Source organism: Musa acuminata, chromosome BXJ1-10 (genome assembly GCF_036884655.1).
Source record: "Musa acuminata AAA Group cultivar baxijiao chromosome BXJ1-10, Cavendish_Baxijiao_AAA, whole genome shotgun sequence".
Classification (NCBI taxonomy): Eukaryota; Viridiplantae; Streptophyta; class Magnoliopsida; order Zingiberales; family Musaceae; genus Musa; species Musa acuminata.
The window spans coordinates 20,034,281-20,061,458 of NC_088336.1; the positions used below are offsets into that span (position 1 = coordinate 20,034,281).

General features: G+C 37.9%; 3 protein-coding genes and 2 long non-coding RNA genes across 7 annotated transcripts; all 5 read left to right on the top strand.

Moving 5' to 3' along the window:
* The first annotated feature begins 152 nt into the window (after positions 1 to 152).
* On the top strand, positions 153 to 9,169 carry LOC104000463 (probable transcriptional regulator SLK2). Its single transcript, XM_009422520.3, has 10 exons — positions 153 to 312; positions 642 to 1,678; positions 1,769 to 1,900; positions 2,631 to 2,679; positions 3,904 to 4,118; positions 4,234 to 4,302; positions 4,787 to 4,887; positions 7,217 to 7,310; positions 7,415 to 7,484; positions 8,154 to 9,169. The coding sequence occupies exons 2-10, from the start codon at positions 968 to 970 to the stop codon at positions 9,005 to 9,007; spliced, it is 2,295 nt and encodes a 764-aa protein (XP_009420795.2). The 5' UTR covers positions 153 to 312; positions 642 to 967; the 3' UTR covers positions 9,008 to 9,169.
* Positions 9,170 to 9,792: 623 nt separating this feature from the next.
* Positions 9,793 to 10,826, top strand: LOC135594944 (uncharacterized). Its single transcript, XR_010480233.1, has 4 exons — positions 9,793 to 9,951; positions 10,400 to 10,489; positions 10,572 to 10,670; positions 10,769 to 10,826. It is a non-coding gene; the product is annotated as an uncharacterized LOC135594944 (long non-coding RNA).
* A 3,038-nt stretch (positions 10,827 to 13,864) lies between these two features.
* Positions 13,865 to 20,681, top strand: LOC104000462 (novel plant SNARE 11-like). The gene is made up of 10 exons (XM_009422519.3): positions 13,865 to 14,288; positions 14,857 to 14,949; positions 15,691 to 15,784; positions 15,885 to 15,922; positions 16,822 to 16,910; positions 17,831 to 17,910; positions 18,783 to 18,839; positions 18,966 to 19,058; positions 19,151 to 19,225; positions 20,304 to 20,681. Exons 1-10 carry the CDS (start codon positions 14,215 to 14,217, stop codon positions 20,376 to 20,378), a joined length of 768 nt encoding a protein of 255 aa, XP_009420794.2. The 5' UTR covers positions 13,865 to 14,214; the 3' UTR covers positions 20,379 to 20,681.
* An 886-nt stretch (positions 20,682 to 21,567) lies between these two features.
* LOC135595391 (uncharacterized) lies at positions 21,568 to 23,991 on the top strand. Of its 2 annotated transcripts, XR_010480368.1 has the most exons (3): positions 21,568 to 21,707; positions 21,790 to 21,915; positions 23,848 to 23,991. It is a non-coding gene; the product is annotated as an uncharacterized LOC135595391 (long non-coding RNA). The 2 variants fall into 2 exon arrangements; XR_010480367.1 differs by lacking the exon at positions 21,568 to 21,707 and having other exon boundaries at positions 21,784 to 21,915; positions 23,838 to 23,991.
* A 1,005-nt stretch (positions 23,992 to 24,996) lies between these two features.
* Positions 24,997 to 27,154, top strand: LOC104000461 (cell division cycle 20.2, cofactor of APC complex-like). Of its 2 annotated transcripts, none has more exons than XM_065086234.1 (8): positions 24,997 to 25,195; positions 25,288 to 25,407; positions 25,478 to 25,660; positions 25,743 to 26,012; positions 26,092 to 26,197; positions 26,277 to 26,593; positions 26,678 to 26,827; positions 26,913 to 27,154. In XM_065086234.1, the coding sequence occupies exons 1-8, from the start codon at positions 25,124 to 25,126 to the stop codon at positions 27,057 to 27,059; spliced, it is 1,365 nt and encodes a 454-aa protein (XP_064942306.1). In that variant the 5' UTR covers positions 24,997 to 25,123; the 3' UTR covers positions 27,060 to 27,154. The 2 variants fall into 2 exon arrangements, with proteins under 2 accessions (XP_064942306.1, XP_009420793.2); XM_009422518.3 differs by having other exon boundaries at positions 26,095 to 26,197.
* The last annotated feature ends 24 nt before the right edge of the window (positions 27,155 to 27,178 follow it).

Genomic DNA, 27,178 nt, shown 5'->3' on the forward strand with positions numbered 1-27,178 from the left:
AACTCGACGTGTCAGGACACGTAGCATACAAGTCGCGGAGGCATTGTGATTCGTGACTGGGAGAATAGACGGTGATGAGGAGCGCCACGTAAGTGTCTCGTCGACCTGTCAAAGCCGGTAAGCGATAGCCGCTGAGTCGGTTGCAGCCGGTCACCACCCCCTTCGAGTTCCCTGACCTATAAAAGTACCCGCTCGTCGGACGGCGCCGCTGTGACGAAAGGAGAAAGATCCGGAGCGATGAAGGAGAGAACCAAACGCGTCGTCTCTGTCGATCGCTGCTGCCCTTTATATTCTTCTTGTGTGTCGATTCGGGTAGGATGAGCTGCTTTGCCGGCTCGTCGATTTGCTTTCTGGCTTTTTGGTTTGTTTTCGAGATTTTCCATTCGTTCTTCGATTTTTCTTCAAACGCGTCGATCCTTTGGTTTTCGATTGTAAATGTCCACTTTTGCAGTTTGTTAGAGTTGAACTGTGTTTGATGGTTGTGTGATCGGGTGCTTCCGGAACCAGTTGGGTTTCTTTCTTACCACTTCCAGTCATCGGCGAGAAATTAGGGCTTACCTCTCTCTTATCGTGGTCTTATCATGCATTGATTAGGGTGTATTTTAGGATTATTGCCTTATTAGTGTGGTTTTTCTTGTCAGTGACGAGGGAGACATTTGATTTGATCGTCGTAACGGAGTTATCATTGATGAGGGAGACCTCTTCCGAGTTCGATCTTCTAATTTGAGGATGCAATTGGATGCAAAAAGGCGTAGCTTTTGTTGAATCTGCGATGATTCGGTGTAAATTTCCCCTGTCGAGGGCTGTTTAAGAGAGGGCTGGCGCTGTATAGGTACCAGGATTCCAGCCGTCAGTTGGGGCACAGTGCCTCACGCTAAAGGAGGCGAAGTCTGGAGGCAATCTTTCCCCGCCCTTGGTATTTTTCTTCCAGAGCGATGGTGGCCAGAACCCAGCCCCTGTGATCCCCATGTCAGGGAACGATCGGTCTGGTCTCAGGCTTGCCTCTGGTGAGATGAACCAGATACTTAACAGCGTAGGGAACTCTTCTGGCCCAAGCGTCGGTGCGAGCTCCCTCGTTACGGATGCCAACTCAGGGCTCTCTGGCGGTCCTCAGTTGCAAAAAAGCACCAGCTTCAACAACGAGTCATATATGGGTCTTCCTGCCTCACCCATTTCTTTCTCCTCCAACTTCTCTGGTTCTTCGGTGATGGATGGTTGCTCCATTGTGCAACAGAGCTCACTCCAAGAACAGGTGCAGAAGCAAGGGCTGTCAACAGCAACATCTCAGCTAGTGCAACAGGAACCCAACAATTTAATGAATGCCCAGAAGAAACCGCGGCTTGGTGTAAAGCATGAGGATGTGCTGCAGCAGCAGTTGATCCAACAACTTTTGCAGAGACATGATGGAATGCATCCACAAGTTCAGCAAAACCCGCAGTTGCAAACCATTTTGCAACAGCAGAGACTAATGCAGCGTCAGCAGCATCAGCAGCAGATAATGCACTCCCTTTCTCAGTTGCAACAAGGTCCTATCACCTTGCAGCAGCAACAACAGCTGAGACACCATCTGCAGCCACAGTCTATTCAATCGGCTACTCTCATTAAGCGGCCTCTTGATAATGGAATATGTTCTCGCAGGCTTATGCAATATTTATTTCACCAACGTCATCGGCCACCTGTGAGTTGTTTTTTTCTTAAATTTCACTGCAATCTGATTACAGAATTTACCCACATTTCGTGCCGTGTCCTAATATCATTCTTTTTGTAGGATAATTCCATATTGTACTGGAGGAAGTTCGTAGCTGAATATTTTGCAGTACGAGCTAGGAAAAGATGGTGTTTGTCCTTGTATGATAATATGGCCAACAATACACTTGGTGTTTTCCCCCAGTTGGCTGTGGTAAATGTTTCTTGTATATCGTATTTTCTCAATTTAATGCTTGTTTTTGGGTTCATTGTTCAGTACTTGACATCCTGCATGAGAATTAGAGCAGAATCAATAAATGCATATTCATCTAAGCGGGTGACGAACGCAACATATATGTCTTCATGCCTTTTAATTCGTCAAGAAAGGTGATGAATGTTTGGTGCAAGTTATACCATGCAACACTAGGTTGGAAATTAGACGGTGATACAAAACTAGTGTTGGCCGTACTGATTCTGATTGCTTTCTACTGAAGTAGGAATAGAACATTGATTCAGTTATATAAGGTCTCTCATACTCTGTGAAACTCATTCTCCCCCAAGTTAAGAACCAAAATTTTCTCACTGGAAACTCAAGCTCCCTGATTGCATTAACTTGTTAATGCTAACTTGTTTTGGTGTTCTTAGGAGGTAGCACAGACACAAACCAATATTGGTTAATTGGGCTATCTTTCAATGGTTATTAAAGATATTTGCACCTAGTAGTTATTTGATTTTGTTCAACTGTTCAACTATGCTCAATGGTATGAATTCCCATCTCTGAAGAATATATTATCGTCTGTAACTTAAAAATAACATGAAACCAAATCATTTTTCCAAAGAAAATATATAGAGGCTTTTTTTTTTCTTTTGTATTAGCATAACAAGGCTTTCATCCGATTGTTTCTTTTAATTTATGTTCATTGTGCATTCTTTGCTTGTTGCAGGATGCATGGCAGTGTGGTTTCTGTGGTTCTAAATCAGGAAAAGGATTTGGTTAGTAGAGGCATCTTTATTGATTCTGTTAATAGGGTAGTTTCTTTCACTGTGAAATTTACCCATCTGCAAAATTTACTCGTCTGTGAGAGACTTTGTTCATTCCATTGAATTTATATACTTATCAGTAAACATGCTTTGTCATGATCGTTTTTCTTCTATGTGAAAGGTAGTCCATTCTATTGCTTGCTTCTTGACGTGTTATCATTGGTTGTGGACTTATGGTATGCAATGCTGACCATACACATATCATGTCTTTCTCATTAGTATAGTAGAAAGAGAAATTGTTGCTCTAAAAAATGATCATTAAAATTTGTTGTAGACAGTGAGTGTTTAACTAGTGGATCGGCAGGTATCCTCTGTTGACAGCAATACATATCTGAAGCATGTGTTTTCTAATGGTGTGAGGTAATACAATTATAGTACCAGGGGAAATCTAAATTATACTGAATTATGGCAAGGTGTGGATTTGATAGGCATCCAAATTAGTCTTTAACCTTGCATTATTGTGAAGCAAGTTTGATTCAAGCTGCCATGTTGTGGAAAACTATTTGGTCAACTGTACCAGAAAATATAATGATGTTAAACAAGATAGTAGTTGATGTCTTAAGTAAATGAATTTTGTATATAAAAAAATTGCATTGTTTTGAAAATCATGTCGAGTTTATTCAGCTTCTCTATGCCTATCTCCAAAATGATATTCTAGGACATATTCCTGCTAGAACTCACTTCTCTTGTCTTTTCATACATTGCTTATTAATCTATTAAGTGTTGATTCTAAAAGTTAATAATACAATTTTCTGGTATAAGAGCCTTCATTTTTATATTTCTGTATCATTTACTCATGTATTTTGGTGCTCCTACTTCTATTAAGACACCGATCTTAGTCCACGGCAAATCTGAATGCCAATAGTTTCTTTGTTGCAGCAATGCTGGATTGATCCTGTTATTGTTGTGACATTCACATTTAGGATATCTGCACTTTTTATTGTAACCTTTTCTATCTCCTATTGGCTGCTACTAGAAATTTGACTTATAAAAAATTATTCTCAAAATTATAGTTTAGCACACACAAATGCGTGTTATATGAATAGTATATGTAGAAACTTTATATATCTGATAACGAACTGGCATTGGAAATATTTTGCAAAATCATTAAAATCTAATTAGTATCATGTATTTGCTAAGTTCTTGCCCAATGATATCCTTTATGTTCTTTGGCAGAGGCTACTTTTGATGTACTTCCTCGGCTTTTTCAAATTAAATTTGACCATGGCGTTATTGATGAAAACTTATTTCTTGACATGCCCCATGAGTCCCGATTATCTTCTGGAATTATGGTATTGGAGTATGAAAAAGCTGTTCAAGAAAGTGTTTATGAACATCTACATATTGTACGAGAGGGACAGCTCCGAATAATATTTACACCAGAACTGAAGGTTCCAAATTGCATGGACTAGTGTCTTTTTTCTTGAAACTGGAAGTTTGCATATTTGGTTATATTTATTCAGTTTTTGGTTATGGAATTATACATATTTCGGGTTTATATTTCAGATATTACTTTGGGAATTTTGTACTCGACGACATGAAGAGTTTCTTCCTCGTAGACTGTTAGCACCGCAGGTATTTGGTTTACTTTCAAATATATTTGTTCTTGGCAGTTTCTAAATTTTTTAAGAGAAACTATGGATGACATGAATTTTGATTTCATCTGATTATATTTTGAACCATTTATATTTCAAAATTATCATGGTTTAATTAATTAGTTGATATTTCTGAGACAAGTGCTTTTTCCTAGTCCTTTTGGAATCTGGTCCCATTATGCTGGCATACCATATTTCAAAATTATCATTATGCTAGTACACCGAGACTCATTGCAGTCCAGGCAATGACCGGTATAGGTCCAGTTACCAGAAGTTTAAACCATTGGTGACCATTTCATTGGCCACATTTCAGCATTATGAGCCAACTTTTCTTAGTTTTCTAAGGTTGCTTTGCCACGTGGGTTGCTGCAAGGTTACTTGCAGTTTCTACTTGATGTTGCTTCATTCGGTTAAGGCACTATTGTATATAGTATATTCTAACTGTTTAACGCAATCTTTTTCAGGTTAACCAACTATTGCAAGTTGCTCAGAAATATCAAGCAACTGTAACTGAAAATAATACCGCTGGAGTTTCACACCAAGATTTGCAAACCAGCTGTAATATGTGAGTGATCTTATTCATGTCATCCATAGTTTGTTTCAAAACAAATGCAAATTTTTGGAAAATGTTATGTTATACTTTTGTAAGTTACTGATGCAAAGATTTCTGAACTATAACGATTTTCATTTATTGATAAGAAGATTTGTATATTAGTTCCTTAGGAACATGTGATTTGTATGATAGTTGCATGATAAGCTTTATAAAAACGATCTCCTTTGTCATAGGCTCTGACATAATGGAACGGATTTCACTGGTCACATATATCTGTCTTTGTTTCTGTTCCTTGTTATTTTCATTGAGACTGAAACAATTTAGATACTGATACAGACATTTCTCTGATTCCATTTCACCTAAGTACGATTGCATGTTCTTTTACCCTTGAAAAAACTGTATAACCTAACCTTGCTTGTGATAATGTTATGCATCTAAAATTTCAGTGCTGAGTATCTTCATATATTGTCAATTGTCATTGCCTTTATCATGAGTTAATGACTTATTCTCTGTTATATGTTGAATTTTTATCTCGTTTTGAGATTGCCAAAGGTTCATTGTGTATGAATCCTGTTTATGTGTATGAGGCCTGGTATGCAAAATTTAGTATCTTGTCTTGAATTTTGATTTTATCTAAACTTCTTAAGAGTTAAGCCCATAAGGGTTGCAACTCAGGTAACCAACTGAACTTAGCTTGATCCTGAGTGGACCTGCTGATCTTCATCTCATAACATCTGATTTGTCAAACTTGTAGTACTGGGCTGAGCTATCAAGCAACCACTTGTCCACTTCCAAGGGAAGTGTTGTACATCTGTGATTACCATTTTTATAGCAATTTAATTTTGATGCTCTATATTTCTCGAGTATGACTGATCTTTCACAATCCTATAATTCATACAGGTTCTGCCTATCTCATCTCTATCTCTCATAGCACTTGTTGCACCAAATTGAATTCCGCTCCTGTTCCTTGCCAGCTGGATTTTTGTTGCACCATTTCTATGGTGACCGCTATAAATTCTATGGTTGTGGCTGTCCGGTTATACTCGGTTGAAGAGTTTTATCTTCTTTCACCTATATGATCAATCTTTCCTCCCTTTCACAAGTCTCTTAACTAATATGAAATAGATCAACTTGTGATCCTTCTTACAGCATTTCAGTGACTCAGTCTATGTCTGCTGTCCTTTGTTCTTTGCAAAACCAAAGGATCTCAGCATGATTTTGACCTGTGCGCTCAATCACCATTAAGAACCATTTAGCTGCATATTTACTGGTTAACTTGTGAGTTCTTCCTTTTACTTGACTAACCCGACTTGACTCAACTTAGCTCAATAATATCTCATGTCATACTTTAGTCAGAAATTTAGTTTGAATCTTTTTGTCTTACCGAGTAGACATCAGATTTGACTTGGTCTAACCTCCCATCCAGTGCAACTCTCCCAAATTATATGCATAGATCCATCTTCCCATGGTCTTTGTGCATGTCTTTTAATGTAGTATGGACAATGTTTCTATGATTTGGTCACCTAAGATAAACAATCACTTCTCCGACACTTGGGCATGTCACCTTTGGTTATGCAGTTTGCTTTGTTCATCTAGCATCACACAATTGTCTGATGATGTATTTCTTTGTTTTAGCTTATCTATCTACTTAAGATTTCTTGGCACTTTGTTGTAGCTTATTTATTTTAATTGGTTTGATATTGAGTTTGATTATCTAAATGCTTTGAGTGCACTCTCTCTTCAAGATGTCTTTTTGTGGGGCTATCATGTGCTCTAAAAAAAGATACTCTAGACATTATTGTTATGCCATCAAGTGATCAGTATCTGCAAGTAATAGACAAATTAATTCTAGATTATCATTGATGATTATTATGGCATGAAATATAGGCTTAGGAGTTAGTGAGTGTGTATCTTAAGCCTTTATAGATTGTGTCTATTTCTCGCCAGTATGACATGCCATGAGATGGTGATATCTTAGGAATCAGAGGTTAAGACTCATGATCTTATTTAAGATGAACTATGATATATGAACACATTGATGGACTTAATGATCCTATAGTTTGACATAAGGCTAAAAGAAAAACAAACCTATTGTGACAGAGGCTATTCTTTGTAATATTTGGTATGCTATTTGAAAGCTACCACAACTCGGTAATGTACATATGAAAAGGAATCCTGAAGATCTAGTAGTATTGGTGGGGTATTTGATTAGTTTTTCCCAGGTAAGTGGCTGTTTTGTGATGTTCTTTTCTTTTCTGACTGTGACCATGCTCAATTTTTTATGTGTTTGATTTTCTTTAACTAACATGCATGGTTGCTTCTTGATTCATGATGTTTTTAGGTTTGCAGCAATAGGTCGTCAACTAGCAAGAAATTTCGACCTGCAATCCCTGAATGACTTGGGATTCTCCAAAAGATATGTCCGGTGCTTGCAGGTAATTAAGAAGTTATTTTGGTGTCCTGTGCATTATGTGGAAATAGATTAATGTCCTGAAATTTACATTTTCTTCATATAGTTGTTTATTTTTCATTTTGTTAGATATCTGAGGTTGTCAGTAGCATGAAGGACTTGATTGATTTTAGCCAGGAGCAGAAGATTGGAGCAATAGGTAATTCTCATAAAATTGAGTCTAATGATTCAGTGTGCTATTCTATTATATATATGCACCTAGATGTTCCCTAGTCGGTGCTGCCTCTGAAATCCAACTTTATGGTTAAAACCTTCTTGATCAAGGGCAATGTTCACCTTTTGATTTTGACATCTCATGCTAAGGCATTAACATTTTAACATCTAAATTTACATAATTTTTGTACCAAAACCATTTGTGTCATGTCTGATATCAAATAATTTGTCAACTGAATTCCTGATTAAACATTAAGAAGTTCCAAAATGTTTCAGAAGCTATCCGTCAACCAAAGACATTGAGGCTACATTTTCTTTTGAATCTTTGTATTATAACCTAAGGAATTTATATGTTGATTGCAGAGTTATCTGTCCTTCCTTTGATCTGTTTTACTTTGAATTCTTTTGTTATGACTTAGTTTCTGTGAGAAGTATTTATGATCCCTTTACATTCTTGAATTAAATCGGTATGTTCATCTTTTCTTCCTCAGTGTTCCAGAAAAGAGCAAATTTTAGATGAGGATTCGAGTGCCTTGCATTTCTTGAATTGATTTCCAACTTTCTGTTGCATACACCATACTAATTTAATGGAGGATGATTGTTGCAGAATTTAACTAAAGGTATACGCTTTTAATGTGGTAATTATTCTCCACAGAGAGTTTGAAGAACTATCCAAGGCACGCCGCAGCGAAGCTCCAAAAGCAGAAGTTGGACGAGGAGCAAGCAATGAGTTCTCACGCTCTGCCAGGTGATCCGAGCACCCTGAAAAAAGCCACAGGCATCCAAGCAGGGTTAAACAATTACATTAACAACAATCTGGCAGCTAGCCAAGTCGCTAACAGCAGCCAGCAGGGTGTTCATGCACTAAACAGCTTTCAGAATATGCTGAGGAACACCTTGAATTTAAAGCAGAATGTGCTTCAGGAGGAAGCTTTGAGTTCTTTAAGTGGTTCCAATCATGCACAGCCTCTACAATTCCAAGGTTCTGCCTCATCAGTTTCCATTGATGCATCTGTAAGTAATTTATCTGGCCAGCATCGGCCACAACCTCCATTGGACGTTCGTTTGCAGCAGCAGTACAACCCGCAAAACCCCCAGGTGAACCAACATATGCAGCAACATGTGATTCAGCAAATGCTGCAAGAGATGATGAATAACAAGGGAGCATCACAACAAGCTGTTATTGCTCCTAATGCAAATGCTGGTCTGGCAGCTGGAGATGTTACTGGAGGTGACATTACTGGTACACCGGTCAGGATAGACACTGGATCAATCAGAAATGCACTCGAGCTCCAAAGTATGCCGACAAACCTGCGTAACAATGGCACAGGAGGAATGGGAAGCAAAAGTCACAGCTTCCAATCTGCTGCCACCGCCAGCAACCCCACCATAAGTGGCAACATTATCAATTCAAGACCTGACTTGCCCCAGAACATGGGTTTGCCAGAAATGGATCACATTGCTCAAGAATTTGCTGAAAATGGGATATTCGATGCCGATTCTTGGTGATGTTGGGTTTTTTTTAATGACTGGAAGGAATGAAATTAGTCATAAAGCTGTTGACAATTTCTGATGTCCAAGTTATTATCTACATACATGCTATGGTTGCTTTGTAGGGTAATGGCTATGCTGTTTCAGTATGATGTGCAAATGAATCTGCAAGTTTTCTCATTGCATTTTTTGATGTTTGCCACTTCAAACTGCCTTTTCTTTATAGTGATGATTGCAGTAATTGTGTTTCTTGTTGTGGTCTCTACTGCTCATAGAGGATTCTACATACTGTGGGGTTGGAAGAATGATGCCTTTATGGTGAAACACTTGCCACTAAATTGAATTCCTAACTTAGATTATGCTAATCAAAGGATAGAAAACTGATTAAACGAAAAAAGGGAAAGCTTTAAATAGAAGATGTTAGCTTAGCTTAGTCAATAAAATCATGTTTAGATGCATCATAAGCCATTAAAGAGATGAAAAGATTTATTTGAAATAAATTTAATTAGTTTAACTGACAAAGATTTTGTATTCATAAGCAGATGTGACTACAACAGAACAAGCAATCAACCATTTCTTCCTTTACGACTCCCCCAGTCGATCGAACGGCTGGTGATCTCAACCATCTCTCTCGTGGGCGAACGTCTCGACGTTCGTCCGATCCGTGTAACCGTACTGTCAATCCATCTCAGCCGTCCATTCTCACGCCCAAACTTGTCCGCTTCCACGCGGGCTCTTCCCGATTCGTTGATTCGGCCTTCGTCTCGATTGCGACGTCTAATTCCGGTGGCAAATACGAGAGAGAGAGAGAGGAGGGCGAACGAATGCGGAACAGGACGAGGCCATCGCTCTTCCTCTCTATTGCTATTCGTCGCATGTTTCGATCCTTGGTACATCAATAAATACGATTCCTCTTCGAATTCCTCGCTCGCCATCTCTTTCTCTCGTCCGAGCATCGAAAGGTTCGACCGTGTCTCCCTTCCCGTCTCTTCGTTCCGTTGATTCCGCATTTGCAGCCGTTTGTTTTTTGTTCGCTTTCGGTTTTCTGTTCCGTTTTCGTTGTCGTGTGGCCACTAGAGACGGATTTCCTTCTTTTTTCTTTCGTGCTTGGATTTCATGTTCAAGTCACCGGGTGATTGCGCCTTAACTGTGTAGTTCTGCAAATAATACACCTCAAATGCTGAAATGTTCGTCGCAGATCTTTCTTTTCATGGATTTCTCGTGTTTCATATGCCTCCCTACGATGCATTGTACATTTTAGATTCCTTATGATGGTTTAGCCTTGCAACTCCCTGCTAGCTGTGAATTCTCCGTGAAGTATTTCTGTATGGCATTTCGTCCAATAAAGTTGCTGCAATTTGAAGCAATGAGATTTTCCTTTCGGCTTGCTTGTGCTTTTGTCAATGTTAGGTTCCGTTGCAAAGCGGATCATTGAACAGTTGTTACTCGTGCATGAATAGCGGCCATCATGATGGGGTCATTTCTTAGTAGGGGCTTGATGTAAGCATTCGTGACCTTAATGCTTTGGATGAGTCTTTTGCGCTTGATGAGGTAAGGGGTTTGATGCATCTGCAATTGGCAGACTGGTTTTTGGGTATGCTTACCCAGCTTATGAGTGCTACAAGACCGTGGAATTGAACAAGCCGGAGATCGAACAGTTGCTTTTCTGGTGTCAGTATTGGTCAGTAGAAATTAATCTGCATTAGATCAAGCAATTAGTTTCACTTTATTTTGGTATGTTTGAGGAAAAGACAGCATACATTTTTGTTCTTTTTGCAGGATTTTAGTTGCATCATTGGCCATCTTGGAGAGATTAGTAGATGTTTTCTTTTCATGGTCAGTACCTGTATTTTAATTTTATGATACATCAAATTCCATTTTTTTTATTTTCTCTTGTTATTTGCTTGTATGTTCTTGAAGGCTGCCAATGTACTGTGAAGCAAAATTGGCACTCTACATATACTTGTGGTATCCTAAGATGAGAGTAAGACATTCCTTCCGGCAGCCCTTTTCCCAGTTGAGATCTTTTCTTTCTGCCCTGTTGAATCTTATGAATATAATTGGTTTCAGGGAACAACATTTGTCTATGGTACTTTCCTCAGGCCATATATTGCAAAACATGAAATTGAGATCGATCGCCATTTGCTTGAGTTTAGAGCAAGGTTTGCAGATATCATGTTGATGTATTGGCAGAAGGCTGCTGGCTATGGCAGGATAAGTTTTTTTGACGTGTTGAACCATGTTACCTTACTGTTACAAGCATCAAGAACACACCCATCTCAGGCATGGTTGATCAGGACAAATTGGTTCTTACTGTCTTTGGTTATAGTTCTTTCTTTTAGTTGATTATGCTGAAATTTTCCTTTGTTGGTGCCAAGTGATTTTTTTGTTTCTGCATAGAAAATTTAACAGTTGTGGGTTATTCTTTCACTTCTCATGTGATTGATTCTTCTAACATTTAAAGTAGCAATGTCATTAATTATCATGTAAAATAATTGCATCTTATTGTTAGATCTTTGGCAAGTTAGCTTCATTTATCATACTCGGTTCAGTGACATCTAATATGCAACTTTCTTCCTTTAAATGCTCAATCATAGTCATAGTGTTTTTCTCCATAAATAAATGAATGTATCGTTTGCTACTTAATTTATGAGATATCAGCGAGAACTGGAAGATTAAATTTGATAGAGGAGAGTGAAAAGTTGCAAATATACCTGTTGTTCTATTTTAATGTAGACAGACAGTTGTTTACAAGATTTCCAATGTTTTTTCTGTGTTAAAACTTGAACTTTGCTATTTATATATCTTTTACATGATACTGTGTTTCTGATGCTTATTCCCGTTGTCTCCTCACATTATACGATTCAAGAGATGTATACACAATCCTTGTGTCTATTCCAGTGGTATGAAACATGTGCAATTTCTGGTTACTTCTTATGGGAATTATATCATCAAGTAGTTCTTTAATGTTGCATTTGGATGCTGTTAAACATGTATGACAGTAAAAGGATCTGTTTAATTCTATTTTCGAGGAAGAACATGTTCATTAGTTTTGCATCTGTGCCTAACATTGACTAAATAGTTTGGACATTTGATAAGAGTCAGGGGATTTCCTGCCTTTGTCACATGCATATTTTTTCTTGAGGAACATTTAGCAAGCCTTGTACTTACCTTGGATGTTTCTTTGATTCTCATCTGTGTTCCATGCAAGTTCTGAAGCAAACAATTTGAGACTTTTAAGTACCATCCTAGTAAGTTCTTGATATCATCATGCTGCTTGGAGAACCTTGTCACCTGGAAGATAACAAGTTCGAGCATGGAAAGAAATCCTTGCAAATTTAGGCTTTGATAAGATTTGATGCTTGAGCTTTTCTTCTTATCCGATTACTTTTGTTTCTCGCTCCATATTCACTGGTTGACAACAAGCTACGATTTTTTTACTTCATGCTCTTTCTTGAAAACAAGCTACAAAAGTATGAATTTGCTTGACCAATTAATCCTGTAGATGATGAGTCCCTATGAGCAATATGCTTCATGTTTCTGGTTCAGTTCTTCTTTGTCATTGCTGCAGGAGTCATGATTGAATTCACTACCTTTGACTATGATTAATCTCTCTATTTCTTGTATGCTTGTTTGAACAGAAGCAAGCAGATGAGTTGCCGTCTTCGTCGCCACCTGCAGCAACCGAGCCAGCTCGAGCAGAAACACGAGCGTCGGGTAGCCCCGCGAAGAACCAGCCGGAAGAACAGTTGACGACGACAACGAAGACTGGAGTCCTGCCACCGGAATCAGCCCCAGATGCACACGCTTCGCAGACAGCAGAAGCCTCGAGTCCGACACCGAAGGAGGCGGCGATACGAGCGACACGCGGCAGGCTGAGAAAGCGACCTCCCATTGGCCATGTGTAGTCGTCCCCACCATCTAATCTTCTTTTTGTTTCTGCATTGAGTTGTCGCTGAAGGATGATTACTTTGCTCATTAATACATAGCTTCAATATTATACCCTCAGTTGTAGACAATATTCCTTTAATAGGTAACAGACAAACACTGTATTGGTTCCAATTCCCCATGTTTCTACAAATGAAACCATTTATACTGATGATGATGATGATGTTGTGTTCACATAATTATATTTAGATTACTCTTATAATTAGTTATCTTTTGTATCTCGATGTTTATATTTTTAAAAATTATATTAAGATCTCTATAAATAATTTACTGACGAAAATATCATACGTCAAATCCAATTTAGTACGTCATCACAAATTATATCATAATAAAATATTTTTCATATCATGAATGATTTAGGAGATTATTTTTCTAATCATTTATCATTAGAGGCCCTAAACTATAAAATTTTCATGTTCTTTATCTTCTCTCTATAATTCATCTAACAAATCCATTTGGATATTTCTATCTTAAGGCAAGATTTGGGATTGATAAGAAATTGAATTATATAGACTCATACTATTATCAATGAAGCAACCTAAGACCTTCTAAATTTTAATTATCCAAAAATTTTCACTGTTCTTTTAAGATATACAAATTAAATTATTTATTTACGGACGGATTACATTTTATTGCTATTTATATTATAAAATATCATTCGTTTCTGCATTAAACTCCAATAGGTTCCAACTTAATCCATAATGCATCCTAACTGGAAACATAAAATAATATTATTAACAAACATTTTATTTAAAGATAAAAATGTGATAATTTTTATTATTAATTTAATTAATTAAATAGTGAAAAAGACAGGGGTTGATCGGTAATTAGCTCAAAAGCTGGGATCGATGTACAAAAATACCCCTCGATAAATATAAGACACATGAATAATAAGAAAATGGAAACCTTCCAGTTTAGAAGCCCAGCTGTGCGAGGCCTTCGCAACCGTTCCCGACATCGTGTCCGCAACGACGACCCGGGCGGCCATCCGAGAACCCTAGATCTCCGCCCCTCCTGGGCCTCGGTCGGGTCCCGCATTGCCGATCGACGGTGGCTTCTCCCATTCCCGGGTCGCCGATCTCGCGGGCGATCGGTGGTCGCCTCGGGCGCGCCGCTTGATCTCGACGCCGTGGATCTCGTTTGAGTTCCGGCCCGTAGCGCGGAGTGGCGGGGATCGTGATGCGTCGGGGGACCTGAAAGTTGGGTTCTCGGCCGGTTTTGGCGAGTTTTGGTATTCGAGTCGTGAATCTCGTTGACGAAGAATTCCCGTTTGCGAGATGGATTTGTCTGATGTTAGCGAGGAGCTGGCTCTTATCGAGGGGCAGATCAACGATGTCTTTCGGGCTTTATCGTAAGCATACATGGCTTCTTTCTTTCCTGGAACGTTAACGTTTCTGTTTGGTGATGGGAAGGATGTGGAATAATTCGTCATGGCCACAAACGTTCTCTTAGTCTTTCTTCTCCAAGACATGAAAATAAAATATAAATCGGAAAAACATGATATAGGAATTTGAGATTTTACGAAAATGTTGTGGTAAGAATTACTCCTCTAAATATTAGAATTTTTAATTTGCAAAGTGGTAACCTCAATGTATGCTGTGATCTCATTGGTTGGAAAACGAAGAACCGACATCTCTCGTCCTCCCCACCCGAAAAAAAGGCAAAAGAAAGTTTCTATTTGGAAAAAAGAATTGAGAAGTATCAACAGTGAAAGATCATGTGCTTACGTATACATATTATCCCAAAAGGAAAAGGAAAGCGTTAACGAATGATGTTACTGTTCATACTATCTTTGTGGTTCACATGGTGCACCGAAGAAAAAGGATAATTGCTATGGATTATTCAGTCACAGTTGATGTGGATATGCTTCGTTTATACTTGTCAGTTTGATGACTGATTGTTTATTAAATGTTCAACAGCAATGGGTTTCAGAAACTGGAGAAGATCAAAGACCCAAATAGACGGAGTCGGCAGTTAGAAGAATTGACTGACAAGATGAGGGAATGCAAGAGGTACATTCTTAGATATCTATTTTCTTTGCTGCAGAATGGTGTTTGTTAGTGGGTCTTTGTCTCTGGTGTTTTTCTTGCACTTTCTTTATTGTCCGGATTAATGTGCCAATCATTTATCCCATATTTTTTCTGAACTTTTTGATTACAAGCTATGTTTGTGAATTAGTTTCTGACTGACCAATGCATGGAGATGCTACATATGTTCAGGCTACCTTAGTTTCTGATTGACCAATGCGTGGAGAGGCTACATATGTTCAGGCTACGTAGTTTCTGACTGACCAGTTACACGGATCTTTTAAAGCAAAATATTTATTTTAATCACGAGAAGTTCAGTGCTTGAGAAATAAATATATGAATGTTTGAGAGGAACTGTGTTGCATTTTGGTAATCTATGCATCAGAAGTATGACAAGCATTGTTCGAATTGGAAGTCTATGATGCAGTCAGCTGTTTTGTATGCAGCTAGAATCCGTAATGCATGTCTATCATCCAAATTCAGGAACTGACCAAACTGCTGCCTTTTTTAACATCTTAATGAATATTACTCTAGATCTTACATTAATGAATTTCAAATTGTTTGCTTCTTTTTGGCTTTTACCTATAATTAATGTGGCACTTTTAAGATGAAAGCAACAAATGGAACCCATGTGTTACATCACAAATAATTTGAGGTATTGTCATTCTGTTGCGTAATAATCACACTTATTTCTGATTCGAGTTCTGAATCAATGTGTCTAACTAGGCTTATCAAAGAGTTTGAGAGAGCCGTGAAGGAAGAGGAGAGTCGAAATACTCACAACACGAACAGGATGCTGAACGAGAAAAAGCAATCAATGGTGTCCTTTTGTCTCCTAAAGTTCCTAGTTTTTTTGGCATATTGGATAATATTATGTTGAAAACTGACAGCTTACTGATTAATTAGCTTCAATTTTGCAGATCAAAGAACTGAACTCTTATGTTGCTCTGAAGAAGCAGTAAGTTTTTCTCTCTGTGCTATTTACTTCATTTGCTGTTTTCATCATGAAGCTTTCTTTTAACCCACATGTTTAATTCTTGCCTATTCACCATATATACGCAAAGAAATAACAGGGAACTATGATATAAAATCGTTTCCTTCATGATTTCTTCTTTGATGCAAATATAACTATTCTGCTCTTGATGGACTTATCATTCATCAGGAATATGTGGTTTGGAATTCTCTACAAACGCAAACATGAACTGATTAATTAATTTATCAATAGAGCAATGCATTTATGGTATCTCTTTCAACTTTTTTCTGTGGAAAGGCAACTTAGTTTGGCATATTTATGTTGCTGGAGCAGAGAAGTCATCAAATCCTTGGAATGGTGCACCAATAGCAGACACTCCAGAATACATAGATGGACAGAATGGTGCTTGGTTGGCATGGTCTAAATTTTAATTAGGTTTTATCATGTTAGTTCTGTCTCTAATCAACCTACCTTAAAGTTGGTATTTTTTGAAAATTCTAATTAGATAGCATATCCTGTTGAAGGAATTATAATTAGATAGCATATCCTGTCGAAGAAATTATTTCAATTATTTTACAGAAACTTTATAATATGCACATGAAATTTCCTTGAGAAGGGTGTATGACTTCTTGTCCATCCCCCTCTTATGTTTTTGATCTCCCTCCTGTTATTTTTCTGTATTTTATTTCTCACTTAGTTTGTAATCTTTTCCTACAGTATGTAATCAATCCTTCATCTCTGTTATAACTTTTGGCTTGACTCCATAAGTTGCTTCTTATTAGTCTTTTTACAGAAAAATACATTTGTTTAATATTGCAACTATTACTTTACATTCTTAACCAGTTTCTTGCAACAGTTTCTATATAATAATTTGTGTACTGCAGGCATGCAAGTGAAAACAAACGAATTGATCTTTTTGATGGCCCTGGTGGCGGAGATGTGTTTGCAGAAGAAAATGTTCGATTGGCATCATGTAAGTATTCTCTGGGTGACCTCATCAAGTATTTATCCATTTGCCTTAAGTGTGAACTTAAACATGCAGCACATATGCAGTAGGTGATTAAACGGATACCTTCTAGGCATGTTTATTGAGTACTCGTTGACTTTGCATTGTTAAAAAACTTTATTGTTCTTGCACATTGCTGCACTTGATTCTAAATGTTATTAATACATTATGAAGTTAAGCTAAAACAAGAATAGTCATGGTGGTTGGCATGTGCCACACATGTGATCAATGGTTGAAGCATTGCTGGACATAATAGGGCAAGTTGCAGTCTAACAATACCCCAAAATAGAAATAAAAAACTATATTGCAACCAATGATATATAAAGAAACCAATTTCCTCAATCGATGTTTTTTGGCCTCCTTCAAAGGTTCAGATGCTCCTGCAGTGAGGATGACACTAAGGCAGTGGAGATTCTCAAACCTTAAACCATTTCTGGAAATTCAATATATCTTTTATAATGTGCATACAAATAAGGCTGTAAAGTTTGGTTCAGTGTCCTAATGGCCAGTTTGATGTCCTAATTGCTGGTTTGGCTGTATAAAGCAAATAACAAGATGTTTCATGTATGTTTTCAGACTCCCCTCTTTCTCCTTTTTTCTGGTCTGAAAAAGGTATAGAGGCCGTATTTATTAACCCTGATTGTAATATTTAATAATCTTACATCTGAAGTCATGGTTAAGCATTTTGGGACCACATTGAGGAAGTCTACTTTTTAGAAGTCATCTAACTAGTTGGCTTTTTAGGTAGTTATATAACTGGTATCAGATTTATCGTGCTGGTATATGCGTTGAATTGTTTTGGATAGTTGGAGCAAATTATCAAAACCTGATTTTGCAGATTATTTATTATAATTTGCTGATTATTTGTTATACAACATGTCTTGCAGCTATGACCAATGAACAATTGATAGATTCTGGACACCGTATGATGGATGAAACAGATCAGGCAATTGAACGATCAAAGCAGGTTGGTTTCTTGCACTTGCACAATATCACTCGAACATTGTCTTTATTGTGATGATTCTGTGTTTGACCTTTTGTTTGGTTTTACCTGATTGAAATGTATAGATATGCTCATAGTCTTGCAAGTTACTAAGATACATTGTTTCCCCTTTTGTTAATTGTAAGATGAGAATCCAATTGTAGCATCCTCATGTCTATTCTATTTCTGATAAATTGGTTCCTTTGGCGTTTCTACTTTTCCTCTGTAATCAATTAAGTTGGTGCATATCTACCATATACAACAAGATATGTCTTATTATCAAATACCATGGCACTTAAATCTACATTAATAATTGTTGCTTCATATTATTCATATGTTCTTCAAAGAAGGCGCCAATAGGGAAGGTGTAGAGTGAACTGAGAGATAAATAGGCTGCTTGAGTGATACAAATTGGGGAGCATATAGGCTTCTTTCTCCATGTTCATCTAATAGTTATATAGGTCCCCTTATGCTGAGCTTGCTTTTATTGGGAACTTTATATTTTTGTCATTTCAAATATGTAGAGGACACTGATGAAGATCATAGCATTGCAAAAGCTTTTCATTGCCTGTTTAGCAATTTTCTGTTAGTTGTTCGATGGGTCTATTTTCCTCTTTCTCTTTTTCGAGGGAAGCCTTTTCATAAGATTTCCTTGATCTACAAATGGCCATAGGAAAATTGGTGATCGATATTCAAAATCTCCATCGTTCAGACTCCATGATTCACTTGCTAATGAAAAGCAACATCCTGTAGTGTGAAATCTGAAATTACACTATTCCTTGTTGTTCAATTTTAATTTATCCTGTCATAGTTGTATTATTTTAACATTTATTATCCATGACACTTTGAATATTTAGGTTGTTGAAGAGACTATCAATGTTGGAGCAGAGACAGCGGCTGCTTTGAAGGCACAGGTCTGTCATTTATAACTAGTTCAGAATCCCATTTTTCACTCAGCATTAGAACAGACAAGCTATTCTTTAGAGTCCACATGAAAGCACACTGTTTCTAGTGTTTCTAATATTTTGTAAATATGGCAGACTGAGCAAATGAGTAGAATTGTGAATGAATTGGATTCGATCCATTTTTCAATGAAGAAGGCATCCCAACTGGTGAAGGAACTTGGCAGACAGGTCATTTCTAGTGAAGTTACTGACATGCTTCTCAGATTGTTCCACGGTCTCTCTTTTCTAAATTGTATCCATTTTTCCCTTATGAATTTTAGGTTGCAACTGATCGATGCATAATGGCAATGCTTTTCCTGATCGTCATTGGTGTTGTAGCAATCATAATTGTGAAGGTGGGTCGTTTATTTTCTTTTCTGCTTTCAAGCATCTTTTATGGTCTTTCTTCTACTATGATACTACCATTGCATCTTCATGTATTCTTTAAGTGTTTCTGTTGCCTTGGTTGAAGATTCCGCTAAAATCAATTGGGACTGGGGCTTTCAACATTTAAACAAGACCCATTCTGAGCCACAATATCATTTACTTGGGTGATCCAAAAAAGTGTTTTTCAAGTCCTGCAAAATAAAAAGAAAAGATGTGCGTAATTCCAACCAATATAGTGTCTGGGAGGGTCAATGTACGCAATATTTCCTCTAAACATAAGAGGTTATTTTCGTGACTCAAATCATATTTTCCCATATCGCAAAGGCCCACCCTTTTAATTGTTTCATGAAACATAATTATTATTTTATTGAACTTGATCATGCAGATTGTTTCCAAAGATTATTGTAATGATGCCTGTTATGGGTTCAAACTACTAATTGTTATTATATTTGCATAACATGCCATAGATCGTTGAAGATAGATTTTTACCTGTTATGTTGGGAGGAGAAAAGATGAAGCTAGAACTTCATTGGTTATTCTAGAGTAATGAAATTAAAAAAATTCTATTCGTCGACCTTATTATTTTAACATTTTGATACAATCAATCAGGAATTTTCCTAAACTACATTTCGAAGTGAGTTGTTTACTCATTTCTTAAATCGACATCAATAACTTGTATCTATATGTTTGGCTTGTTTGCATCTCAAACCATCAAACGTATACTTTTAAGTCTTTAAGAAGATTCAGGAGAATCAGTGCATGTTGCAAGAAATGGAGCTAACTCTTTAGAGTTGCAAGCATCATCTTCTTTTAGGGAACAATCATCGTAAAACTTTTCTTCCATTTCCATATCGGGTTCTTATCTAATTATTTTTTTCCTGGTAGCTTCTATCTTCTCTACAGCACTTGTGATGCAGGATTTTAGTTAAACATTTAGCAAGTCTTGTTGACATATTGAAACAAAGAGTGACTATTGAATCCTATTTCACGATTCATTGTTTGATTATCTTGTATAGATTTCTAAAACAATTATCATTGAATTTTCAGCTTGTGAATCCAAATAACAAAGACATTACAGATATTCCTGGACTTCCTCCTCCAGCCAATCGAAAACTTCTTTGATGTCTGCGGCAGTTGTATTCTTTCACTCATCAATTTCTCCTGCTATCATTTGTCATCCAGTTAGTATTATGACTGGATATATTCTTTGTTTATTTGTTGTATCTGTCGTCACCACTTTTAATGCTTTCTATTGTTTGTAATGGTGAAATCTAGTGATTCAATATTTAGTTGGCAGAACAGCATGTATAATTGTTTGTAAAGGTGTATTCTGGTCCCTTTTTCCAAAATTTTTGTTTTTCCGTGTAATTGTTAATGATAACTACAGAGGACAAGTTGTCTTTCATAATTTATCATCAATCTCAATAAGAGCTGTTTTTTATTTGTTGCCTTTTCTGGGTCTGATAGCTCTTTTACCTGTGTTTAGTGAAGAGATTTTTCATCAATCGACATAAAATATTGTAAGCAAGCAATTCATGATTCAACTAATATTCTTTGCATATAATTTTCCTTCAGATATAAGTCTTTAGCAACAATTATGTGATTCATAAATTATAATAATTCAATTATGATCTTCAGAGCGCCGATGTCTCAACTAATTAAAAATTATTGAATTCGTTATTCAAAACTGTTGACGATCACTAAATCATTATAATTTTTTACGAGATTGAAATGAGTCATAATAATTGATACAAATGATAGTGCAATGAATAGCATAATGATTTCAATTTCTTGCATTTTTATGGTTATAATATTCAAAATTCCTAAAATTTTGTAACCATTAATATATATATATATATATATTTATATATATAAGCTTGAATGGAAGAATTTTACTTTTTTTTTCTTATTTAACATCGAATGTAATTTTTTTTTTATTTTTAAGTTTGACTTTGGCATTTATATTTCCTCCAAAATCTAAAATCTAATCTATGTAATGTCATTGTAGCCAATCTCCTGTAGCTACTGTAAGTTAACTAATTAGTTGAAATCCTAATTTACATTAATATCAATTAAAAACTCATGATGATGTAAAATGCATTAGGGATTTTTCAGATATTTTCTTTCTAAGACATATTACCACATAAAATGAGTTTAATAAACCATCAGTATAAATTAGAGTTTCAACTCACATTTAATTTATTATAATAGAGGTGCAATTTTGACTTTTCAAAATGTTTCTGAGACGCTGCCATCACCGGAAACAGTTTTCAAAAACACGACCAGTCTCGAAGAAGTTTGCAGTCTCCATCGTGCGCCGTCTGGTATCGTCGTCACGTTAGCGACGAGGAATCACCGCTTGTTTGGTTTTCGGCGGACCGCGATGGACAAAAAGCTGAGCCTTGCGCAAACGATGATCTCGGCGGGAGTCTTCTCCGTTATCTCTTTCTGGTGAGCTCCAGCTCCCCGCCGAACTTTAGGGTTTAGGGTTTCGTGGTTCGGAGCATTAGGGTTTCTGGTCGGGTTTCTTCAGGTACGGCTTCATGTTCGGGAGGGAATCAGCTCGGAAGGAGCTGGGCGGCCTGATTGAAGACCTCCGTCGAAGTAATGCCGCGGCCTCCGATGCCACAACGAAGAGCTCCCAGGATTAGAGACCAAGGTACTGTGGACATGTGAATTCTGATGTCGAATTGGAACAGTATTTTATCTTGTTGTAATGTTTAGACTGATCTATTTTATTGAAGATTTGCACTTGTGAGTTTAGATTGTTTCCTTTGTTTGGAGTAAAAGAAGGACGGATCACGGATCCGATTAAAAATTGTTCTCATCCAGAGATGCTATATTCGTAAGACTTCTTCTTCTTTAGAAATTAAACTTTCTCGAGCTAATTGCATTCTTTGGAGAGGTCAATTAGGAAACCCCACTAGGTTAGGATTTATTGTACTAAAGATTATATGAGAAGAGGGAAAGCAGAACAAATTGTGGTGGACCATTCAACAATCTGGTTTTTGTTTTGTCTGAAAGGTTGGAGCTTTTGCACAACCATTCAGCAATGTAGTTTTAGTTTTGGCTTAGAGGTTTGATAATAGAATTTGGAAAAAGAAGGCCAATATAAAGGGTGATGTAGCATCTGGTAGGGCAATAGAGCAGGGAACCACTGTTTTATAATAGTAGAAAGGTATCGGAATTTACATCATATTTCTAAATGAAAATCGAGGAACACAATGTACTAACCTTCCAGCGAACTTGACATATTTAGATGAGGTTTATTCTGGATATTTGCATTGTCACAACTTGAAATGTCATGTAGAGAGTTAAATACAACTCTTTGTGAAGTGGAGAAATTTTGGATTGGCTTACTTTACCTGCTTATTATGGGACCTTTTTTCCTTACATATCACACTAGGTAAGTGCAGTCATTTCTTGTGCAGACAAGAGAAAAGAAAAAGAAGCAGAATTTTGAAATATTTGGTGGGAAGCATGTGCCTTCACTACACAACTTACAGGTCATATGTTTCCCAGCAAAATAATGACAATTTTGCTGTTGAAGTTGGATTAGTTTTTCCATTAGAAAAGGGTGGCCAATGTGTGAAATAGGGATGGTCAAATGTATGTAGCATTTGCTTGCATTCGTAGTGGCTGTTGTGTGACTTGAAGCATTTGTTCGCTCCATGTTTGTTACTGTGGTAAATCATGTGCCAAAATTGCTTGATAAATCTAAATATCCTAATTATCTTATTTGCGTGGTTCACATCAATGCATTAAGATTTCTTTTGGAAAATTGTTGAACTTATAGCACAATGCAAAATCAAGAGGAAGATAAGTAAACATTGTGGTGTCATTACTTGTCGATAGGTCAATGAAAGTAGAAGGTCCACTTCGTGTTCTTAGAGGTGCTTTTAGGTTATGAATATTGTTTACTAAAAAAACAAAAGAAAAAGGCTTCAGGTCCTCTTCAGACACTTTTGTGTTGTCTTTTAGAAATATTAACCCCAACAGATCAGTTTTGGCCTATAGACCCTAACGGTGGGGACTTCACAATTCTAGTTGACCCACCAACGAGTTGTCTCGTCCACTCCTACTTAATGGTTACTTAATCTTATTGACCTTGACAAAAAGTAATGCCTAGGTCAACACAATAATGACTGCTTGCTTCATAAGCTTATTCTTGAAAAGGATTGTAGCTACGAAGGATCAGAGAGGCGAGGTTCAGCGTTGAAGTTTCGAGATTAGTAAAGCTTAGTAAACCTTAATATTGGATAAAAGATCAGTCCAACTTTTGGAGTGAACTTAATTCAGTTGGAAAGCCTTGTTTTTTGGAATGATGAAATTTTGCTATCTATCGATGAATATTATGGTCTTGAAAATTTTAATTTCAGTTTTATTTATCATTTGCTTTGATCTAGTAAAGTTCTTTTTTTTCTCCCATAGTTTAAATATTCCAATGACATGTAAAGATATGATTGATCTTCTCATGGATCTTAATTTTATTTTAACTTGGTTGTTTCCATATAATCGTGTAGCTCAAATTTTCTGTTAACTTTCTTGTTCTTCTGATTCTACAATTTCTGTTACACTTAGGTACATGCAGTGTATGGTGCCAAAAGAAACGAAGATACTTCTTCAATTGTTAGATAGCAGCCTTTTCATGTCCTTGTAATTTTAGCTTTTTATGTTCAAACAAGCTCTAAGCAAGTCGGACGGCATTTTGGTATGTTATTTTTCTTCTTTTTCCCATCGAAGCTAAGATCACATCCACCCCTCAAACTACTTCGCATGCATTTTGATGACAGAATTGGCTATTTCATGAGTTTACTGTATATCTTTGTTTCTCAGTTTGTAAAGAAGACCTTTATATATTATATTGCTTTGGTGATGTCCATTTTTAACCAAAAAAACAAAAGGAAAATTAAACATCTAAACACTGCTTCCACAATACATCACTTGAAATTTGAAGTGGTCTGTGAGGAGTAAAATTCATGGGATTATACAATCAACTCAAATCCAATATAATCAATCACTTAAAATTATTCTTGACTTCTCAATCCTAATAATAATTTCTTGATTGGTAATAAGTTTGATAAGGTTTATAAATATGTTAGACTCTTTTCTCACAATTTAAGCTTAACTATTTGAAGGCTTGTAAATATATTATGTTTGCCTCATCCACTTAAGCTTTGGGGAATGTTAGCAACCCTAACAAAATATTTATCAAGATTATTGTGTAGGACAATGTGATTTTTTTTTTTAGATATTTGTCCCACTCAATGTGAGATCAAAATTTCTCAAATGTTTTAACAACTATCTAAAATTAAAATAATTTGAATTCTTTTTTTTCCTCTTCTTTTACAAAATTATTGTGAAGGCTTGTAAATATATTATGCTTGCCTCATCCACTTAAGCTTTGGGGAATGTTAGCAACCCTAACAAAATATTTATCAAAGATTATTGTGTAGGACAATGTGATTTTGTTTTATAGATATTTGTCCCACTCAATGTGAGATCAAAATTTCTCAAATGTTTTTAACAACTATCTAAAATTAAAATAATATGAATTCTTTTTTTTCCTCTTCTTTTACAAAATTAGTGGTCCGAGTTGAGTTCGGAATCGGAATGGCCTTCTCCGAGTCGGAAACGGCTTCTCCTACCTGAATCACTTGCGTGCAAGGCGGGAAACGAAGCGGCCTCTCTTCCATATAACAAGAGGAAACCCCTTCGTCTAAAGGCCCCGCGCTCCATTACGACCGTTGGAATCAACTCTTTCCCTTCCCTCCTCTGCTCTCCCCCGAGAGACCCTAATCTTTGTTCCCCTTCCCCTTCCCCTTCCCCTTCCCCTTCCAAGATCTCTCCTTTCTTGGTCCCGCGACATGGCGTCGCCTCTGATGAGGCTCCGGGATCGAGAGTGGTACTCCCCCGCCTCCAACGAGCTCGCCCATCCGGTAATTCCCGAATCCTCTTCTGCTCATCTCCTTTCTCTCTCTCTGCTCGCCCTTTAAATCTTCGTTCTGAAAGGTTGGGTCTTGGTTTGAAGGGGGATCGGTTCATACCGACGAGGTGCTTGATGAATCTGGACTTCGCTCGGTCCTCGCTGACGGAAAGGCGACGGAGGGAGCCTGCCGCCATCGACAGCCCCGTGATCTTGACCCCTAAGGTCCCTACCGCTCCGTCTTTTCTGATTAGGCTGCTTAGGCCTCTCGTTCTTGACCCTGTTCTGGCGGCAGGATGAGTACAGGAGGAGGGTGGAGGAGAATATGAGGCTCGATTCGGAGGGGAAGCCACGCAGGATGTTGGTTTTCAGAGGGAGCCCAAGAAACTCCAAACCCAGCGTTCTTCTTGTGGACGAGATGATGAAAGATCAGCAGGCGCGGCTAAGGCCGATCGATCGAATTCGTCATGTTCCCAAGGTAACCCGAAAATTCGACGATGCAGCAACTTCCTAATTACTGTAAGTTTCCTGAAGTCATCTGCTTTGATGAATGGATGCAGTCAGCGGATCGGATTCTGGATGGGACGGCACTCCTTGATGATTACTACCTAAACCTCATGGACTGGGGGAAGAACAACATCTTGGCAGTCGCCCTGGGGCGCTCAGTCTACCTCTGGAATGCCACGAACAATTCCGTACAGTTGCTGCTAACAGCAGCAGATGAGGACGATCACCCCACAAGCATTGCCTGGTCCATGGATGCCAAGACTGTGGCCGTAGGATTTGCGAGATCCAGAGTTGAGATATGGGATGCCATAGAATTGCAGCAGGTTTGATCGACATCAACCTCGACCACTCTTGTCGTCTTCTTTGACCGACATACCTCTCAACCACAATTATCTACGATAGCAGGTTAGAATCCTGGAAGGGCACTCGGCTCGAGTCGGCAGCCTTTCTTGGAATCAGAACGTCTTGACATCGGGCAGCCATGACGCATCCATAATTAACCATGATGGTAAGATCACAATTGGCTCTGTCTGACGGATGGATCACAACTGAATGCAACTTGAGGTTTCCTTGACTGATCTCTGCAGTTAGATCTTCCCACCACTTGGCCTCTCGGCTTAGAGCACACTCCGAAGAAGTCTGTGGCCTGAAGTGGTCGGGCGGCGGGAATCTGCTGGCGAGCGGCGGCAACGACAACCTCGTTCACGTGTGGGAATCCTCGAAGATGGGATCGTCAAAGTACCTGCACAGGTACAGCGACCACTGCGCCGCCGTGAGAGCCCTCGCGTGGTGCCCGTTCCGATCGAGCACGTTGGCTTCCGGTGGTGGAACTGCTGACCAGTGCATCAAGATTTGGAACACCCAAACGGGGAAGTGTACCGACAGCATCAACACCTCTGCGCAGGCAATTAAGCACGACACATTCCCAAATCTGATTCTTCCTTCTAATCCAAGAACATGATTTCTACAACACCAAGTCATCGAACAGGTCTGTGCGCTGGAGTGGAACAGACACGAGAAGGAGATTCTGAGCGCCCATGGTTACAGTCAGAATCAGCTGAGCTTATGGGCATACCCTTCGATGACAAAGATCGCAGATTTAACCGGGCATACCGCCAGAGTCTTACACCTTTCTCAGGTAATTAAGAAGCCGAAGCTGTTGATTGCGAGTGATGTTTCTGTGAATCTTCTTTTCTGAAACGTTCTCTCTCGCGTTTGTGAAGAGCCCGGATGGATGCACGGTGGCGTCGGCTGCAGCGGACGAAACAATTCGTTTCTGGAAAGTGTTCGAACACCAACCTCAACGTGGCTCTTCCAAGCTGGATCATGAGGATCGCCTATTCTCGCTCAACAGAACGCACATAAGATGAAGGAAATCTTTCTCTAGTGTAGATAGTTATTTCACTTCCAAAGATGATGGAATATGCAATCAGTGCGATGAAAAGCTTTTTGATTCATTTGCAAATTATTGTTTCTCTTCTTGCAATAA

Coding starts and splice junctions, on each gene's coding strand:
- LOC104000463 (XM_009422520.3), top strand. CDS start 968: ATGTCAGGGAACGATCGGTCTGGTCTCAGGCTTGCCTCTGGTGAGATG. Junction 4,119..4,233: donor TATTTACACCAGAACTGAAG/GTTCCAAATTGC, acceptor TTTATATTTCAG/ATATTACTTTGGGAATTTTG. Junction 7,311..7,414: donor GATATGTCCGGTGCTTGCAG/GTAATTAAGAAG, acceptor TCATTTTGTTAG/ATATCTGAGGTTGTCAGTAG.
- LOC104000462 (XM_009422519.3), top strand. CDS start 14,215: ATGGATTTGTCTGATGTTAGCGAGGAGCTGGCTCTTATCGAGGGGCAG. Junction 14,950..15,690: donor AAGATGAGGGAATGCAAGAG/GTACATTCTTAG, acceptor GTGTCTAACTAG/GCTTATCAAAGAGTTTGAGA. Junction 15,923..16,821: donor TATGTTGCTCTGAAGAAGCA/GTAAGTTTTTCT, acceptor TGTGTACTGCAG/GCATGCAAGTGAAAACAAAC.
- LOC104000461 (XM_065086234.1), top strand. CDS start 25,124: ATGGCGTCGCCTCTGATGAGGCTCCGGGATCGAGAGTGGTACTCCCCC. Junction 26,013..26,091: donor ATGCCATAGAATTGCAGCAG/GTTTGATCGACA, acceptor TATCTACGATAG/CAGGTTAGAATCCTGGAAGG. Junction 26,198..26,276: donor ATCCATAATTAACCATGATG/GTAAGATCACAA, acceptor TGATCTCTGCAG/TTAGATCTTCCCACCACTTG.